General features: G+C 39.8%; 1 protein-coding gene across 1 annotated transcript in view; it reads left to right on the forward strand.

Annotated features, from left to right (window-relative positions):
* Positions 1 to 18600, forward strand: part of LOC148425449 (cyclic AMP-responsive element-binding protein 5-like) — a 48930-nt gene that overhangs the window by 15192 nt on the left and 15138 nt on the right. The window contains exons 5-6 of the mRNA XM_088411639.1: positions 5982 to 6108; positions 7773 to 7883. Coding sequence (XP_088267765.1) covers positions 5982 to 6108; positions 7773 to 7883 — 238 coding nt within the window. The remainder of the gene's footprint in view (positions 1 to 5981; positions 6109 to 7772; positions 7884 to 18600) is intronic.

The following is an 18600-nucleotide window of genomic DNA, read 5'->3' on the forward strand; positions in this document are numbered from 1 at the left end:
AGTTAACTTTGATGATAACGCTGCAAAATAATCAGGTCATTTATTTGTAATTTATATTGACATAACTAGGGCTGCAACTAATAATTATTCATTGACTAATTTGTTTTAAATATTGATCATTGCTTTCCAAAATAATAACAGGTGTTTATTAATCATATTTTGACTTAACTCACTGATCATTGGTCCTTTTTCATAGAGGACTATTGAAATTTGATCAAATTTACTGTTGACAAGCTGAAATTTTGAGGATTTGGATAGTTTTAGGCTTACAAGCCATTAATCGATTATCACAAATATTTACTGACTATTTTGATTATTGATTAGTTGTCGAGTAATCGAATAATTGCTGCAAATGCTTTAAAATGGCTACAGAGCATCTGACTCTTATATAAGAGTCCAAACAGTGACAATTGCTTTCATTACACAACTTTACACTGTAGTCATGCTTTTGTGGCGTTTTCGCGCACACACAGGCCACGTTCCATTTGTACGTTACAGCATTTCAAGTACCTTCCGAGGCCAGGTTGTCTTTGTCACCCAATTCCGTGTTGGTACAGTTAAATAGAGAGCGACGTCAAGGAACAAAAGACAGATAAATTTTAACTAGTAGACTTGAACAGGCAGTGTTAAAGAAGCTATTGAAACAAGGCCAACAGTATTCTCTTGACGGGTTATGTAAAAAAAAAAAAAAAAAAAGATGTTCGATTGTTGCCAATAGGTTTATATCATATAGAGGCGAGTGGAGATGATAGACGAGCTTTCAAAATATTTCATGTAGGATGAGAGACAAATCCTTGGTGTCCTGAGGGCGCCACATCACATCGAGAAAATTGATTGAGCAACAGTCTGCTAATTCATAACAGACTATCATTCACAAGCTCTTCTCACTTTGTCTTTCCCTCATCTTGAGTCTCCCTGAATTGTGGACAGCCCCATATCCCAGATCCATCCCATCCTTTCTTGCAGCGTAGCGCCATCCTAGCATCCATCCCTCCACTAGCCAGCTAATAAAAGTCAGCCTGTGTCTTAACCCATTAGCACTGATTTATTTGATCAGATTCGTTTTATTTCCTCAGCCCAAACCCCATGGCACTCTCCTCCCACTAGTGATTAAAGGCAGTAAATCAGGGGCAGGTCCTGTGTAGTGTTTACTCGGAGAGCCAGGCAGCTGCAAGCTGTTTGAGGCCCTTGTTTCTCTCTCTGTTTACCTCGGTTCCCATGGCAACTGCACCACCGTCTCCCGAGCGTCTGGAACTTGGCCCTGGGATGTTTTGGTTACGTTCGAAAATTTTTAGCTGCTGTGTCTACCCAGAGCTCGGTGACTTCACCCCGGCACGGGGCGAGCGCATCGACGTCGGATGTCGGAGGGAAAGCGGCGAGGGAGAAAAAAGGCGAGAGGACGCAGGAGGGAGTGACCAAATCTTGGGGTAGGCAGGCACAGGGTGGGGGGAGGGCGAAAAGCCAAAAGCATTACATCATTGCTGGAGTAGACTCAGAGAGGGAAGGATATGAGTCAGTGGACCTGCGCCTCGCTCCGTCTTTCTCTCCCCCTCTCTCTCCTTTTGGAGTGCATCCAAGGCCCTTGTGTTGAAGTCTCCAGTACTTTACTCGGAGATGGGATTGTGCACAAACAAACTCGATTGAGCGGTGTCCACTACCTAATCTGGAAGGTCTCCATCAAGAAACCTGTTTACGGTATCGCTGTAGAGCTGGACGTGAATAGAAACAACGGGGTTAAGATAGGATATGTGCATAAGGTCTAGCAGTGATGCAATGGTGGACTAAAGGTGGGTGGTGGGTGGAGGCTTTGTGGTTCTGGGGTGGGGATTGGGATGGAAAAGAGCCCTTGTGAGAGCCCAGCACTCAGTAATGTGAGAGTGCAGGGTCAGGACTGTGGAGTGTCTACCTGCTTTCCCCAGGGGCTCACAGCCCAGGCTATTATCAATCCTCTCAGAGGAGCCGCAGCCTGTCATTATTCACTCACCTACACACACAAACACACATGGAAAAGAACAGAATGCATGAGGCACACACAGTCACTTAAGAGGGCTGCTGTCTCTTACCGAATATAAACCATGTTTGAGCCAAAGCTGGAAGAATGCAAAACAGTGTACAGAATGTTCTTTAAAATAATCTCCAAAATGTGACGCAAAGGACTGCCGAATTATCGTCCTGTGGACAAATATAAGCAATAACGCAGACATTCACAAACAAAAGTACTAAGTACATAAGTTCAAAGCATAAGTACTATGCTGATATCAATCTAAAAAAAAGGGGGATTCAGATGTCCTTATTCTATTTGAATGTCAATATATGCTTTTTGAAAGTGGAAATAAAAAATAAACTACTTAAATGATGGTTTGCCAGCTGCATACATTGGGCATTTGAACAGGGGCTTGTTGACTTTTTATATGAACGTTGTATTTTTATTTGATCATTGAAATTTAGCTTTAATTTGCTTTAACTTGAATGGTGAGTTAATGAGCCAACCTCCAAAAAAGAAGCTTAGCTTATTTCTAATATGTAAATGACTGTTAATTCGGTGAATATCTCACAAAACACCTTTACTCTTAAACCTTTATCATTGCTTTTAGAAGGAGAGCGATACCCGGGAATGGAATCATTTCTATGGATTAAAATATTCATAAAGGAAGGGCAAGGAACGGATTGCCATTTTTTTTGCCAGTTACATTCTCCCTCTATTTTTGGTCTTTCATTCAGAAATTGTGTTTAAATTTGTTTTATTGTGTTTAATTGAATATGATAAAGTACAAAATCAAACAGAATGTAAGGCCCTTAAAAAATAATAGCCAAACTCATACATTTAAATACATCATAGCACCAGTGTATATGTATATGTATATGTATATCTGGATTGAATTGTGTTATGCATTGAAATCAAGATTCTTTCACAGAAAAAAAACATTCTGCATTGCTGTTTAATACTTAACATTTTTATTTGAGATGCTGTTGCAATGGTATGCATGACAATAAGTGGTTTAAATTGGTTGAGAGTCCACCAAAACAATTAGAAAATCGAGAGTTTATTTCTGCCACGGCTTTGTTATTCCACGCTTTTGACAGCTGGCGGAGGGAAACTGCGCTCAAGCAGTGCACAGCCACACTACGTACCTCATTGTATTTTCATGACTTTTCCCATGTGGAAATGTTTGGATACGCAGCGCTGCTCAGGTGTCATATGCGCTGTTAAATGAGTGTGATTGTGATAAATTGTTATGTTAGACTGAAATGACACACAGTCGGGATGGTAATAGTGCTGTGTGTACGGAGCAATCCAAAATGTCTGGAGGGTAAATGCACATATTTAGGTTTGGAAAAATACAGGTATTTATTCAGGTGTGGGACCAGTTACTTTGCCGCTGCCCCCCAATACATGACCATCACTCTTGCACACGACCTTGCCGATATTTTAATCCCTGCTATGATGTGGTCAATTGATTACATTAACCTGCTGGAGATAGTTAGCCTAAATGCTCCTGTTTGCACTTCATTTCTAAACGCTTCTGGATATTAAGCTGAGCTTTATTGATGAGTGAGAGGTATAATTCATCCTGATGACACTGATGACTAGAGTTATTTATTGCTTGAATATAGGTTATATTAAGGAAACGTGTGGTGTTAGCTGGTGCTTTTTAGGCTCCTCTGACAAGCAAAGTGTTGACTTGTTAAATTTAACTTTAAAATGATGTTGCTAAAGGTAGATTGATAGGTATTGCTTGTAAGGAGGTTGCTTACCATAGAAACAGCTCAAGTTTAGCCTACCGCGTAAATGCAAAGCACCTAGCTGCTACTGCTGCCACAAACGAGAGCATAAAAGGACCCTAATGTAGCAAGCCTTAGCTAAGGTCTTTGCCAAACTAAACACGAGACCACCCAGCAGACAGGATGACCAATGTTTTATTTTCATGTTAATTTCTGGCGAGTGACAAAAGAAAATAGCACCATTCCTCCTGATAGTTCAAAGTAAAGATTACAACCAGCAATTGGGACTAGTCTCAACCTAAGCCTTACACTGTTTTGCTATTGCTTATCTCGGTTTTTTGAGTTGCAACGACAACTCATGTCTCTCTCTCTCAAAAAAAACCCCTCTAATCATCTCATTCGTTTTTAGGGTGAAATAATAAGAGATTAATTTGATGAAGTAATCTTAAAAGATCTTAATCAATTAACACATTCAATCCCAAATATATTTGAACAAATTTTTCAAGAATCTAGACATGAAACATATATTTATTATTTGAATTATTCATACGAATCAAGTATTAAGGTATCGGACGCTTGGAAAATGGCTGGCATACAAAGAGCTCATGTCCAAAAAATTACTGTCTTAAGAGCACTAGATGCACCATTATCGATACATGAAGGCACTTAGGCACATGAGATTTAACAGGGTTTCTGCAGCTATCAACAAATATAATTCTTTTTAACGCCACGAGCAAATTAATTGGAACACAAAGCAACTTACCGAACAACTTATTGCTAAATTGTGTTTTTTGCCTTTATTTTGTTACCTTTTTTATGGATGTCCATTAGTGCATTGGTTAGAAGAGAACAGATGATGTTTTACAATCTATCTTCTGGAATTACTGAATAAAATACATCTAGACACTACTACAAATGTAGTTCCAAAGTTTGTTAAATAAGAAATGACACTTCACTGTTTTTTAAGTTTTGGTTTGATCTAAAAATATTTTGTGCTGGTTAGATGATACTTTAGATATCTAGCGTCAGCATTTTTATGGCTGCAAAGCCGAACCTGTTGCTGTGATAGGAACCGCCGTCCATTGTTAAAGCATACCCAGAGAGCGCCTCTATTCAGAAGGTCCACTGTGTTGCCGGTGAGAATTTTCCCACAAACCCTCCTGTTTGTGAATGGGAATCACATAAGCGCAATCCCCGGTGTTCTCTCTGATAAATGCTTTGACGTTATCATCTGTCATTGAACATGAAGTGTGGATGTTTTAAGCACATCCATAATCCATCCCCTGATAGCTCAACTTTAGCAGCCTGACTTTTTTTTATCCTGACATATCTAAAACAGACTCACTGAAGAAAAGCTTGCTTTGAAAATGATTAATATTAGAGCAATTACTCATAGAAGGAAGTATGATACTCTGTGGGTTATAACCACACTTTTTAACAGCTTTATGCAGAGCTTTCAAAAGCGTTCCATACTCATCTGACAAATGTTCTGGATAATTCTTTTGCTCTCGGTTATAAATAATTTCTTCTCCCTGGGCTTTGGATTGTGTGTTATGAAGTGCTGTCTTTAAGTTTTGAAAAAGTCATCTGTCCATAGTGCGATCATCACCACTTTTTAAAGCTAGCAGCCTGCATTGATTCTTTTTCTTGAGGAATGTGACAATCAATAGCTCTTTGGCAGCCTCATTGTGGAGCATGCAGTAGTTAAAAAGGTCACCAAGCTATCAAGCACTTTGCGTAAAATGATTACCCTTCCACATCCCAGGCATTTCATCTTAAACCTGTCAAGGTAGGGTTTTTTTTGTACCGTACTCTTCACAATTCTCTATACAGTACAGCGAATGTACTACAATAAACGAAAATCAACACTTTTTTTAGCCTTCGTTTTCTGTTAAATAAATGTTACATATACTGTACAAAAAGTTAAGCAAAATATTTTCGTCACTACTCTGTGAGCTTCATGCACATGCCCAAGCTCTCTCAGCACTCAAAATAAGTAAATAAATCCAACCCTGCTGCAACTCATTCTGTGGAAAACGAAACAGATTGCCATGAAATCATAAAATCGTGGTTAGTGGGTTAGGGCATATTATTTTCATAACATTCATTAACAGAAAAGAAGTCCTTTTTGAGTATGTTTTCCGATAATAATTACAGTACTTAGGTGGCTGCATGTGTATTGCATTTTCAATTTGAGCGTTTGATTTATTGATCTGACCTGGTTTACATTGACTATAGTGCTTTGTGTGTCCTTTCAGGCCTGTCCCCGGCTCTCTGTCCTCACTATTGCACCTACGAAACAGACAGAGACAGCCTCTGCCAGCCTCCATGCCTGGAACGCTGCCAGACCCCACCATGCCTGGCTCCTCTGCTGTGTTGATGCCCGTGAGTACACAATGGCGCACAGAGCACATGCTCAGCGCTCTCACATATGCACCGCACTGTTTCACTCTCACACATGGTGAGTTTACACAGTGCACTGTGCAGAGTTATTGCTAGTATGCATGTACTCTGTCGACATTAAATTGACTAAGGGCAGGTTATCGAGAAAGTCAGTTCCTGTTAAACAGGGGAAATCTATATCTGAGTGTGGGATAGATTTGATTGAAAAGATGCCTAAATGGAGTGCATTTAGAAGGAGGAATGATAAAAACAAGAGAAGACACCTCTTGAGAATTCTAATAAAAAAAAGTGGAACTTCCAAGGGTTGCACATGATGCGTGACTCAACCTCTTATAAGTTTGTGCATGTACTATGTATTTTACAAGTAATTCTAAACATTTTAACCACGGCAAAACATTGAAACTATCTGAAATGTCATGTACAGCAGCAAATATTCATTAACTCATTAACTCCCATTGAAGCTCGAGATGTCAAAAAACCAGCATTTAATAGATGATCAAATAATTCAGTAACCATTTTTAATAATTCATTTATCGTTATTCAGATATCGTTATCGTATATATATATATATATATATATATATATATATATATATATATATATATATATATATATATATATATATATATATATATATATATATATATATATATATATATATATATATATATATATATATATATATATATATATATATATATATATATATATATATATATAAATAGACTGTAGAGGAACCCCTGTCAGTCATTTGGCAGGTTGAAGCTGAGAACTTGAATTTGCAGCTCCTCCGGGCTGAAATACTCCCCCCACCCCAATCCTTTTTTTTCCAAACAACAACATTTTGTTGAAAGAGAGGAAGTTGTTATAGCTGTATGTCCAGGTGTCCCAATACTTCTGTCCATTTATTGCATTTTTACATCGTAACACAAGACACTTCATGTTTATGGTATGAAAAAAAGCTCGCATGATTATTAAATTAAGAGTTAAGCCATTTTGGGGAAGATTGACGGTTCAGGAAAGGGGTGCAGGTTAGGGTGATATTTTTACACAAAACACACTTAGCGCAATTAAGGCTGTGTGTCAGGTTCTAGTCCACCATTCTCTGTGGCTGAAGGGAGTTAGGGGGAGGAAGGGGGGGTCATCTCCCCTCGGAGGCCACCGCCACCACTAACACCACCACCCAGAGTTAGCAGCTGTGAAGTTGCAGCAGCTCGTGTACGCACATTTACGCAAGCGTACAAAAGGCGCCTTCTTTCCCGTATGCTCGCTGGTCTCACCGCTGTTCCTCAGCTCAGCTGATTTCCACACAAGGCCAGGCTGACCACCACCATTGGCGGTAATTACCAAAAGTGATTGTAATTTATGCATATGGCTATCTCACATCAATGCGATTTCTGCAATGGAAGCGACTCACACTCAACTATCAGTACACACACCCCTGTTTTACCAGCTTCCTGTGTTAAGTCTCTCCATAGCGGCTTCCTGTTTTGGGTCAGCTCCTGTTATCATCACACACACTGTGCGGAGGGCAGCCTGTCATGTGAAATCTCACTTGTTGTCTTGCATCTGGCCCTTCTTTGCTCTCATTCTTTTTTGTCAAATATCGTGGATTTATTGACTCACTGTTGCCTCCGTGTTGTCAGATGGAGAGACAAATGTCCATGGGTGCCAACATGATGGGTATGCAAGGCCCCGCCCACAGCAGCTCCTGCTCCTCCACGCACATTCCCTCCATGCACTCAGAGGCCAAGCTGGTGAGTACCGTATATGCATACATCCACATTTATGAGCGCATCCACTTAAAAGTGTAGCGGCTTTCTTTTCCACTGGGCTTTGCCAAGCACGGCCCCCGACTCTCTTAGCCCTGTGTGCATTTCATCATTTGGTGTGTAATCAAAGCTGCGTCTCAACCTGCCAGCTCAGCGCTCGGGAATGGAATAAAGAGCTCTTTATGTAGTTGTGGCACAGCTGCCCCGTTTGCTGCCTGATGTCTATCTTAATGTACAGAACATGTCCTGTAACTTGTTAGCACTAGTTTCACACAGGCAGGAAAACTCACATGATGTCATGCTTTGCAAGCGCAATCGTTAGGTAGTGGAGAGTTACAAAAACATAAATGCTGTAATTCATTTGCATGCAATCAATATGTGGTATTCACTACAATTGTGGTTTTCATGCCCTAATTAGTCAAAACACAAATTAACTGCATTTATATTAACACATCCCTCTTATGGACACCTGCATTTTCCCATCACAACAAAATGGATTGTCACTGAAGTAGGGCGGAAATGAGTCCTTATACTTTCGAGGCATTTTTTGTTCTCATACCCGCTCATGAGCGTACACTTCAGAAATAAATATTTCATGCCAATCGCAGCAACAATTATTAATGCTCTTCTTAACTAAAACACTTCCTGGACGCAGCATAAACAAAAATAATATATGGACCTGAATGTCTTGGTACACTTTTATTTTGAAATTGTTCCCAGCAATCACAGCCGAACAACTCGACTAGTCTTTCTTCTACAACTGTCACTCCTGATTCCCGATACAAACAAAACAACATTGTTCTGAAATTATGTTGAGTTGTCAATTCAGGGGGCTAACAGTTTAATAACGTTGACATTGACGTATGGCACCTGCTGCCAGTGTTTACCGTTTAGTGGCTCCGGTACTGTTATAGCTGTGTTCAGCATAAATTAGGCATTAGCTAGCAGCGCTTGAGTGCGCTAAATGGGCATGACATTTCAACAAGCCATGCTTACTCAAATGTGCTGGTTCAGCCAACAAATTCATTTCTTGGATCAAAATTTATGGGAAGAGATTTGGAGGAAGTGGAAAGTGATGTGGGCCTAAGCACTGTTTAAATATTAGTTAAAAAAATGTTGATCGTCAAACATTTATAAAGGGTTGTCAGTCATAATTAAGTTGAAATGCGGTATTTGCTTTTCTAGGTTTATAATTGTTTTCCACCAAGGGAAAAACATATTACTTTATTATATTATTATTTGGTTGGATATCCAAATATCATACATACTTAATATCTGCTGCATTAATTGTAATAGCAGTGATCTTGTTGAATATTTTTTCAAACATGCAAACGCTCTCCTCAGTGGACGCTTGGCTGTAATATGTTGCGTGAATGGTTTTGAGGGGCAGCATTTTTATCGCTGTCAGTTTTGGCCATGGCAAAGATTGGTAAAGAGTTGCAAAAATTCTTTATTTAAAAAATATTATATGCACATTGTCCATGATCCATAAACAGTATGCAAGTAAATACTGTAAATAAACACAGGATTAAATTTGACATATCTAGACATCTTGTGATTGGGTCTGTTATCAGTTATGGGTTATTGGTTCATTTTAAACTCGCCGATTGGGGATTGTGATCAGCCCCAAAAATCCTGATTGCAGTGATCAAAAATAATAATTCGATAAATGATGCTGTAGTAATAAAGTAGATAAATGGCCCCAAGCACTGCGTGATGACTAATCTTGCGCCGCACAATTACCAGTCACCGTTTTCTTAAAAGTGACAAAAAATGGGAACTTCTCCACAGAGTGAGCAAATGTCCCAACTTGGAAACACAATGAGTAATGGAAAGCGTGCTTGGAAATGGCTGCTGATAGCTGACTTGGCTGGAGAGATCGAGTGGACGGAGAGAGGAGGGAGAGAATGAGTGAGAGCGAAAGAGAGAGGAGTAGTAGAGGTCATTAGAAGAGTTATTGCTCTGATAGAAGAGCGCAGGAGCATTCCCAGGGCATTTAATTCTCCCTCTTCCTCCTGCTCTCTCAAGATTGATTGTCTTTGTGGTCTTTTGAATCTCCTCAACGGTTCCTATGGTAACACACCGGGGTAACACAATATTGGTGTATTAGGCTTATCTCTCCTCTGGCTGTCATCCAGACACATCTTACTCGTTTTTGTACTCCTCCTATCTTTGTAATTGAATTGTAAATGCTCCATTGGGCTTTCCATAAACATATGCAGTCACTAAGTGGCTGCAGGCCACCGCTTTAGTCTGCCATCCAGACGCGAGGCAAAATAAAAAATAAAAAGTCGCGGAGCACTCCAGATTCTCTTCCCCCGATGTCGGAACGCAACTGATGGATTTTCGTGATTACGGGGCCAGAGAATTGGGTGCAATTGTGTTATCAAGGCCGCGATCTTTAGCATGTGTTTCATAAGCAAAGAAGGAGTCTAAATTCCATAATATCCGCGGCCGAGCCGGGTCGATAAATACAGCTTCGCTATCGGATAACTGGGCCATGATCAGGCCCATGTGTCCCCTGCGACGTTCTCGATCCGGCTCTAATCGCATTACCCCGACCATGTTGACGTTCCGCCAATGGGAAATCTCCACACTGTAACCCCACACCCATGAGGCATGGACCCGGGCGCACTCTCTCCCACCAAAGTTTACATTATTAGAGCAGGGAAGGGGATTGAGTGGGACTTTGATAGACATGAGGGAAATAGATAGACAGGGAGTTGAAAAGTGAGAGACATTGATATTCCGAGACGCTAAACACAGGGAAATTGGTATAATTCTCCACTTGAAAGGCCTCATTTTGCGTTCTTGTTTGATATTTTGCGGTGACTGGAGGCCCCTATCGCGGATTTAACCCTCCTCTGTCAGAGAAAGCGCACAGAGCTTGGGGGGCTAATGAAGGCTAATTGATTTTGTGGTGGGCCAGAGCAGCAGGGAGGCCTGTCTCTGGTGTAAATAGTTAATGAGCCAAAGGACTGCTGTGGCCCCTTGGGGACTCGTATCGCCCTCCGAGCTCTCTGTTTGGCTCTGCGGGCCAGAGTCTGTATCTCTGCATCTGTGTCCGTATTTGTTCTCTTCCCTCAACCTTTTTCCCCTATTAAGTCACCAGCCAGCCATTTGAGTGATACTGCAAAACCTGACGGGGTCATAATGGACTTGTATGTTTTCTGTCTTTGCTTTTAGTTGTCAGGGAGAGTTTGCTGAGATGTATTAGTTTTGGTACAAGTGATTTTTGTGTGGAGCGCCTTACAGTGCCGGGTGTGGTTGTGTTCTGTTCTGTTGTGGTCTAGGGAACAGAACGGTGCGTGTTGTGTACTAGAGGTTGTGGGATAGTTGACCTTAGGAGTGTGAAGGAAATAGGGACGAGGCCAAGTTCCACAGCGTGCCGGCCAATACATTACATCACTGTTCGGAGCCGGTTCTCCACAGGGCCTCGTGAGCACTCACTCACATATGCACACACGGTCTTCATCCAGCTCTATTTCATCATCTCCGCACAATAACAAACGCTCATACACACAGGCAGGAAGGCAGGTATCGTAGCTTTTGGACCATGGGGCACATTTAAAATCTGCGCTTTAAGGAATGCTGAATTTATGTAGCCGTTTCAGCAGTAAAAAGTGAATATTTTGTCTGTAACTGACAACACAATTTTTCATGCACAATTTGTACATTTAAATAAAATGTTTGCACTGACTATACAATACAATGCATATTTATTTATAGCGATTTTACAAGTACAGCTGAAATAAAATGCTTCAAAACATTTAACAGAAAACAACATTTAACAGTAATACAACATAAAACGGTGATATACGTTGCTTGAATATGTGTCTGCATTCCATGCTAACTCACCTCAATAGAATAGAATAGAATAGAATAGAATAGAATAGAATGCCTTTATTGTCATTCTAAAGCTGGTATAGCATTGGCTCATTCATTCAACACTTGAATACAGACAAATCACAGCTCACCAATTTTCTTGTTTTGGTCTTGTGATGTTTGCTAGCTGAGTCGTGATTGGTTACTACCTGAACCCTGAGCATGTGGTGTCCTTTTCAGGCAAGTAGAAAACTGAATAATAATTCGCAGTAGTAAATTATCTAATTAAGTATAGGCAAAATATTAACCTTTTACTGCTGAAAACAGCTACATGTTCAGTATTCCTTTCATTTTCTTAAACTCGCAGTTTTTTTTCTGTTTGATGCCCCCTCCTCCACTCAAAGCAACACCCGTGTAGTCTACAAATAAAAGCAAGACACAGGTGCAACACTACCTAACATTTCATGTCCAGTCTGAACCAAGCATATTACCACAAAGTTTATCATATAAACATATGGTACCATTGGAATAAACTGTTCAACATTACAAAGTTTCAAGATATATGCACCTTCTGTGTGAAATCGTATTATACTTGTCGCATTCGCCTACAGTATATGTTGCCTAATGGTCCCAAAATACTGAAATCATGCACTATGTTTATATAAACGCTAAAGTGCCCTTTTTTTTTTTCCTAAAAAAGTTTTTTTCCTGGTCCTGTTCCCTAATCGGTCTTGTTCAAACAACATGTGTGAGTGCCACATGAATGTGACATGACACAGCTCATGTCAGTGCATCCATTTCCAAATTGGTGCACATTTTTGCCTGTGTGTTCCTTTCAACTCAGCTCCGCTTTTCTCCATTTCGCTTGTCCGCCAATTCTAGACAGCCAAGAGTCTTTTTAATGTTTGAAAAATGTGTTATTTATTAGCGTCCAATTAAATATTGTTTACATTGTTACTAAGGACAATAATTGTGTCACTAAGCATGAGGCTAGGCGCTGAGTTTTTAATGAGCTAAACAATACTATATGTTGCTCCACTGCAGCGCTCTTGGCTGTGGAGCTGGCACACGACGGGTAGATGACATAATTCCTGGCATGTTCTAAATGCGCTCCTTTTTACTCCGCAGAGGGGAAAAAAATCTCTTCGTCTCTTAAAGAGATATTTCATAGTGCACGGGAGGACCTATAATAAAAAGCTTTCTACCAGACTAAAGTAGCTTTTTACATTTTGTTTACACAGCCCTTAGTGTTAGGTCCTTGAATTAGTCAGCATAAAGGTGGGTTTTACGCTAATAATAAGTGGAGGACATTTCATAAACGTTCTGTGCCTACAGCATGTGTTTATGCCTCACCCGTAATACATTTTACACACTTATAATTGTTTTAGGATGAAGTCATTTGCTTTCAGTTTAACAATTATAGTGTATGATTGCATTTGTTAGCGCCATTGTAGAACACCTCAGGCTAGGCTTCTTGTTGTAAGACACAGTGCGCACGCGCACACACACCCACACACACAACAGAAGTGGACCTCCAGGTTTTGTAAGCAACATCTGTATAAATGCCAACATTGTAAGGGCGTGATGTCATCGAAGAGCGATGGTGAACTGAGAACACAGCTGAATCCGCACGCGGATTCACAGTGGACGTGTACTGTATATATTTGTGTCAGCATGTGTGTGTGTGTGTGTGTGAACCACGTGCACAAAAATGAGTCACTCTCATTCCATTGGTCGTGGCAGTCATTGTCCTTGAAAGTCAAAACACATTTGCGGATTAACCCGAGTACAAAAAAAACATTTGCAATTTGCATAGAGTCACTGATGCAGAGCCGTCTTGTCTTTGCGGGTATGTGCGGTAAACCTCAGTCGAACGCGGACCCTTGACACAGCACACTTGCCAACATGTTCTGACACACGGTCACGGATGATGAATATACAATTGTTTCTTTCACCATTGAGGTGAGCGGAGTGGAGTGGAGACTGAGGAGCTGTGAGTTTATCAGTGCTGGACTCAGACCATGGAGGGGGCCCCTTCTCACACTGCCCTCACTGTGTTGTTTTTTTCTGACCCAGAGACACGCTGTCTCTTGGACTGTTGTCTTTGTGATGGTGTGCCACGCGTTGCATAGATCTGGGTAACAATGTGCACAATCACCATCGTTTCTTAAAAGAGCGTAGCGCAAAAGCTGAAGTCATTCACTATTTGATCCCAGATTTGGAAACATTTTCTCAATCCTCAATTTTTTTCCGGGAACTGCATGATAACATAAAACTGTACTGCCAAACTCTTAACATTTTAATTGAGGTCATAACTTAGCAAAGTTTGATTCTTCTATTATGGAAAATATATATCATTAGCTTAAAACTATAATTGTCTAAAATTTCCTAGACAATAAGAAAAAAGTTAACTACACTTTTTTGCAAGCACTTAGAAATGGCTCGTATTATCATTCTATTAAGTTGGCGTTACTCATCAAAAATGACAATTCATCTCACTTTGCTATATCTGTACTACAGGCAACACAGAATATCTTTTTTTTTTTTGGGGGGGGGGTTGTTACAAAATATTTTTTTAAATATATTTTTTAACAAAAAAACAACCAGGTGTGTGAACGAATAAGCAAAAGGAAAAATGATTCCCAAGGCATTGAAATATAATTTTTGATTTTGTGTGACAATATAAAAGTGTTGCTAATGATATCATTAGGCCGAATTTAACCCCACCTCCCCCCAAAAATGTTCTCAAGCTCTCCTAAATAATTTGCTTTCATATTTAATGTGTTTTTTGTTGGGTTTTTTACAGAAAAGGACCAAATGTCTGATGAAAAATAGCCATATTTTTAAGATTTTAAGTAAAGATACACCTAATTCAAATTTTTTTCTTAAATATTCATTTTTGAGTTTCCACTTTTCTGCAGAATTCCCTTTGCCATGAATCGTATCCAGTGTGTTCCACTTAAAGGAATAGAGAACATCTTAATTTACTGTAAATCCAGTCCATGATTTCCTTGTGACCTGATTTGCAAGGACATATGGAAACTAAAATGGTGTATAGTGGCTTCACTTTCACTTGTTCCTACAGCGAGTAAGTACAACTTAAAATGGCTTCACTTTCACCAACAAGAGTAAGTGCAAAATAGTATTTTCAGTTCAGTCATAACACAATTTTTTTCTTTGTTAGCAAACAGAAAAAAAAGAATACTGTGTAGGAGTCATACACAACTCAAAATGAATATGAATATGAAACATTTTAGGCATGGTGCATCACTCATGTAATACTTGTATTACTTGAAACTTTATTCAGGGAAGGGCAACTACTTTAATATGACATTTGTTATTGATTTAAAACACCATTGAGGGGTATTTTTTCTTAATCGTTTAGGCACTTATGCATCAGAATATAGTTCCTGCATATTTAAAATAATTAAGCGGCAAACTTTTTGTGCTGTGAGCCAAAGTGTCATTATGTCATTAAACTCACTTTGCACAGAGTCACGACAGCGCAGTAAAAACATGCAGCATTTTTTGATGCTTCCACCCACCAGTAGTTGGTGATTGGAGCTGTGCATTTCATTTTGAATGTGAATGTGAATTTTTCCCTGTTTTTTTTTTCTTGAAAATGAGGGCTTGTCTTACTTTGTGGCAACACAGTGACCCTTTTTTTTTTACATACACTGTAGACACATATATTCTTTTTGACATTAATGGTCCAAATCTAATCTGTTGAGTAAACCTTTACACAATATTATCAGTCTCCGAGAGGTGCTTGTAAACTATTGTGCTCGTGCGCTGCATTCGTCGACAACCTGTCCATATAAGCTAGTGACACCTCTGCTGAATGTTGGTCTATTTGCTTTTGGTTTTCACTGTTCGAGAATGTTCGTGTATATTTTGGCCATTTCTGGCTCCAATGAATGATCATTATTGGAAAAACACTACGTTGCTCTTAGAATGTGATTTGATAAATGATATCACAATATTTGTATATGGTGCGGAGGTTGATGTGTGGACGGGTGACTGTGTCGCATCTTTTCATCTTCGGATGACTCCATGTTGTTTTTGCTGTGCTGATGCAAAGGCCATTTGGTCATGGTCCAGGGCCTGTGAATGGGGCGGGATCTGACAAAGCCAAGCCTTGGGTAAACCGGCAAACCCATCACCCCATGAACTGGTCCACTGTCCAAGCAACTGACGCACAGCTCCACCCAAAAGACCCAAACCATTGAAGGAGTTATTCCCCGCACTACACAATCAGACCTCACACATTAGCAAGATGATTGGATTAAGAATGTTGGGTCAGAGATTTCACTCAGATTACATTCAAGTCAATATTGATGTGTTTGGTCAATATCTGATCTCCTTGGACACTAGGAGATCTCATTTGGTGCCACTTTATTTTTCCTTTCTCCACTGTCTCCCCAACGAACGGATGAAATTGAATAAAAACTCCTCTTTCGTGTTCCTTTTCTTCTAAAGGACAATGGGTCGCTCCTGTCTTTAACTGTTTCATTTGAAAAGGCAGTCTGTATGTCAGTATCAACTATTATTTTCAATATATTTATTTTTAAGTTTTCTTATCAGGCCTTCTGTTGAGCTTAGCGGTTATAGCGGTGAGCATTAAATGCTTGTTGAGAGCTCTGCTTTACATGAGCGGGAACAGACTGTCGTCAGAACCTCGTCCATTAAGTTGACATGGCGGAGAAGCGGCAAGTATGAGCGCATGCTTTGGATCAAGCTCCTCGGCGGGCGCGCGTCTTGACGTACCCATCCTGTTTGTCCGAGTGTCTGGCCTTGGCAGAACAGCTAGTTTGTCTGAGGTGGACTCTGTCCGGCTGGGCTCTTATGCACTTGGCCCGGGACCTGAGAGAGGGGGCGACATTATAACCGAGCTCTCTCCCATCAGACTGTCTGCCTCGCCGTTCCCTGAGGAAATCAGTTTAACAGTCCCCAGCTCTTGGCAAGCGCAGGAAGAAATGCATGAGAGAGAAGGGTGGGGGGTTACTGCCTCTCTGGGCGAGAGGGAAATCTAATAAAAGTGAACTAATGGGGGGTGTGGAGTTTAAGGGGACACAGAGTGGGTTCTGCAGCCAGGCACGTAGTGGGCAGTGAGTGGAATTAGAGCCTCTTAGCTTTTGGCAAAACTACACAGACAAACCGCTGCTTTGAAATTGCAGATGGCGAACCATGTTGGGTTGAGAGTTTGGGGACCAAAACCCCGCACAAAATATTAGCGGAAAGGTTATGACAATGAAGATTTATGCAGCAAATTATACTTTTTAAATAATATTTAAGTGTTGGCAGTTGTGCCGGATGAAAGGATCTGCATCGGTTGTGTGGTTGGTTCACTTCCAACTTGCAATAATTCCAAAACAAATTTTCTCACAGGCAATAATTTATTGAATTCAATACAGTAATTTAAACCATGAGTAAACCTATATTAGGCTTAGGGCTGAAACAAGTACTAGAGTAATTCGAGTACTTCAGTTTTAAAAACAGTCGCCTATTCAGGATGCTCACAATATACTTTAGCTGACATTGACATTTGGCAAGTGTTTACCGGTGACTCGGGTTCTCTTATAGCGGCGTTAAGCATAAATTAGCCGCTAGCTAGCAGTGCTTGAGTGCTCCATATAGGCCGGCATGATCGACTTAAAGGTTTGTATACTTTTCAAACATTTCAAGAGATTTATTGTCATATGTATGGTTGTACCATACAATGAAATTCTTATTCTGTTCACTTCCCCGAGCAGCAGACAGCATTCCATATTGAGCAATAAATAAATAGCAATAAACAGAGACAATAGAGCTAATGTAGTGCAGAATATCATGTACTGCAAAAAATATATTATTATTATTATTATTATTATTATTATTATTATTATTGTTATTATTATTATTGTTATTGTTATTATTATCATCATCTATACATGTTGTTCTATTCATACATAGGTTGCATTATTTAAAAAAATAGAATCAAATAACACCAAATAAGGAGGAAAATTACTTCTTTAGATTTTCACTGTACTCATATAATTCACTTATATCTCTTGTGATATGATGCATCATGGTAAATTAAAGCTGAGTTTGGCTTTTGGGGTCTTTTTTGTTTTTTTTTCCCGGAAAATGTTGCTTGAAGTTTAAATTTGACCCCTTTTGGAACATTTCACTCAGAAGGTTCCCCTGTGGATTTTTTATTATGGCTAACTATCTCCCTCGGATGGAGTGATGTGATGCCTGGGAGCTGTTGTGCGGCGCCAGAGGGCCGCCTTTTGCCAAATAATACCCAATTCCACTGTTAAAGGGAATAAAAGTGCTCACCTTGACCTCACTGGCTTGATTTAGCCCTCCTGGCATGATCTCTTCCCTCAATACATGCTCTGCACTTCCTCCGTCCCGGGTTAATAGATATGAAGTCATTGGTGGAGTGGAAGCCCAGGCGTGTTCTTCGAAGGTGCCTGGAGCACTCACAGGACATCACTCAAAGCACCCCTGTGTCAAAGCAAGTGGCCATTAATAAATATCATTAAAGACCCCTTCACTTGGTCTCCCTGAAACCACATAAAAGAGAAAGGTCTAAATACTGTAAGAGAAAGTGGAGAGATCAGGGGGCAAAGGTCTGAGAATAGACAAAAGATGGCTGAATCCACACATGGCGTTTCATCACAACAATGAAACATCAATAGAGCTACAGCTTTAAAAGTGTCATATATATATATATATATATATATATATATATATATATATATATATATATATATATATATATATATATATATATATATATATATATATATTATATACCAATGATATATAGACCAAAAAATACCAAAAATAAAAAAGCTGAAAACATTCTGCAACCTGGAACTTACAGGCT

The sequence above is a fragment of the Hippichthys cyanospilos genome, chromosome 3, assembly GCF_059441005.1.
Source record: "Hippichthys cyanospilos isolate Australia breed blue-spotted pipefish chromosome 3, RoL_Hcya_1.0, whole genome shotgun sequence".
NCBI lineage: Eukaryota > Metazoa > Chordata > Actinopteri > Syngnathiformes > Syngnathidae > Hippichthys > Hippichthys cyanospilos.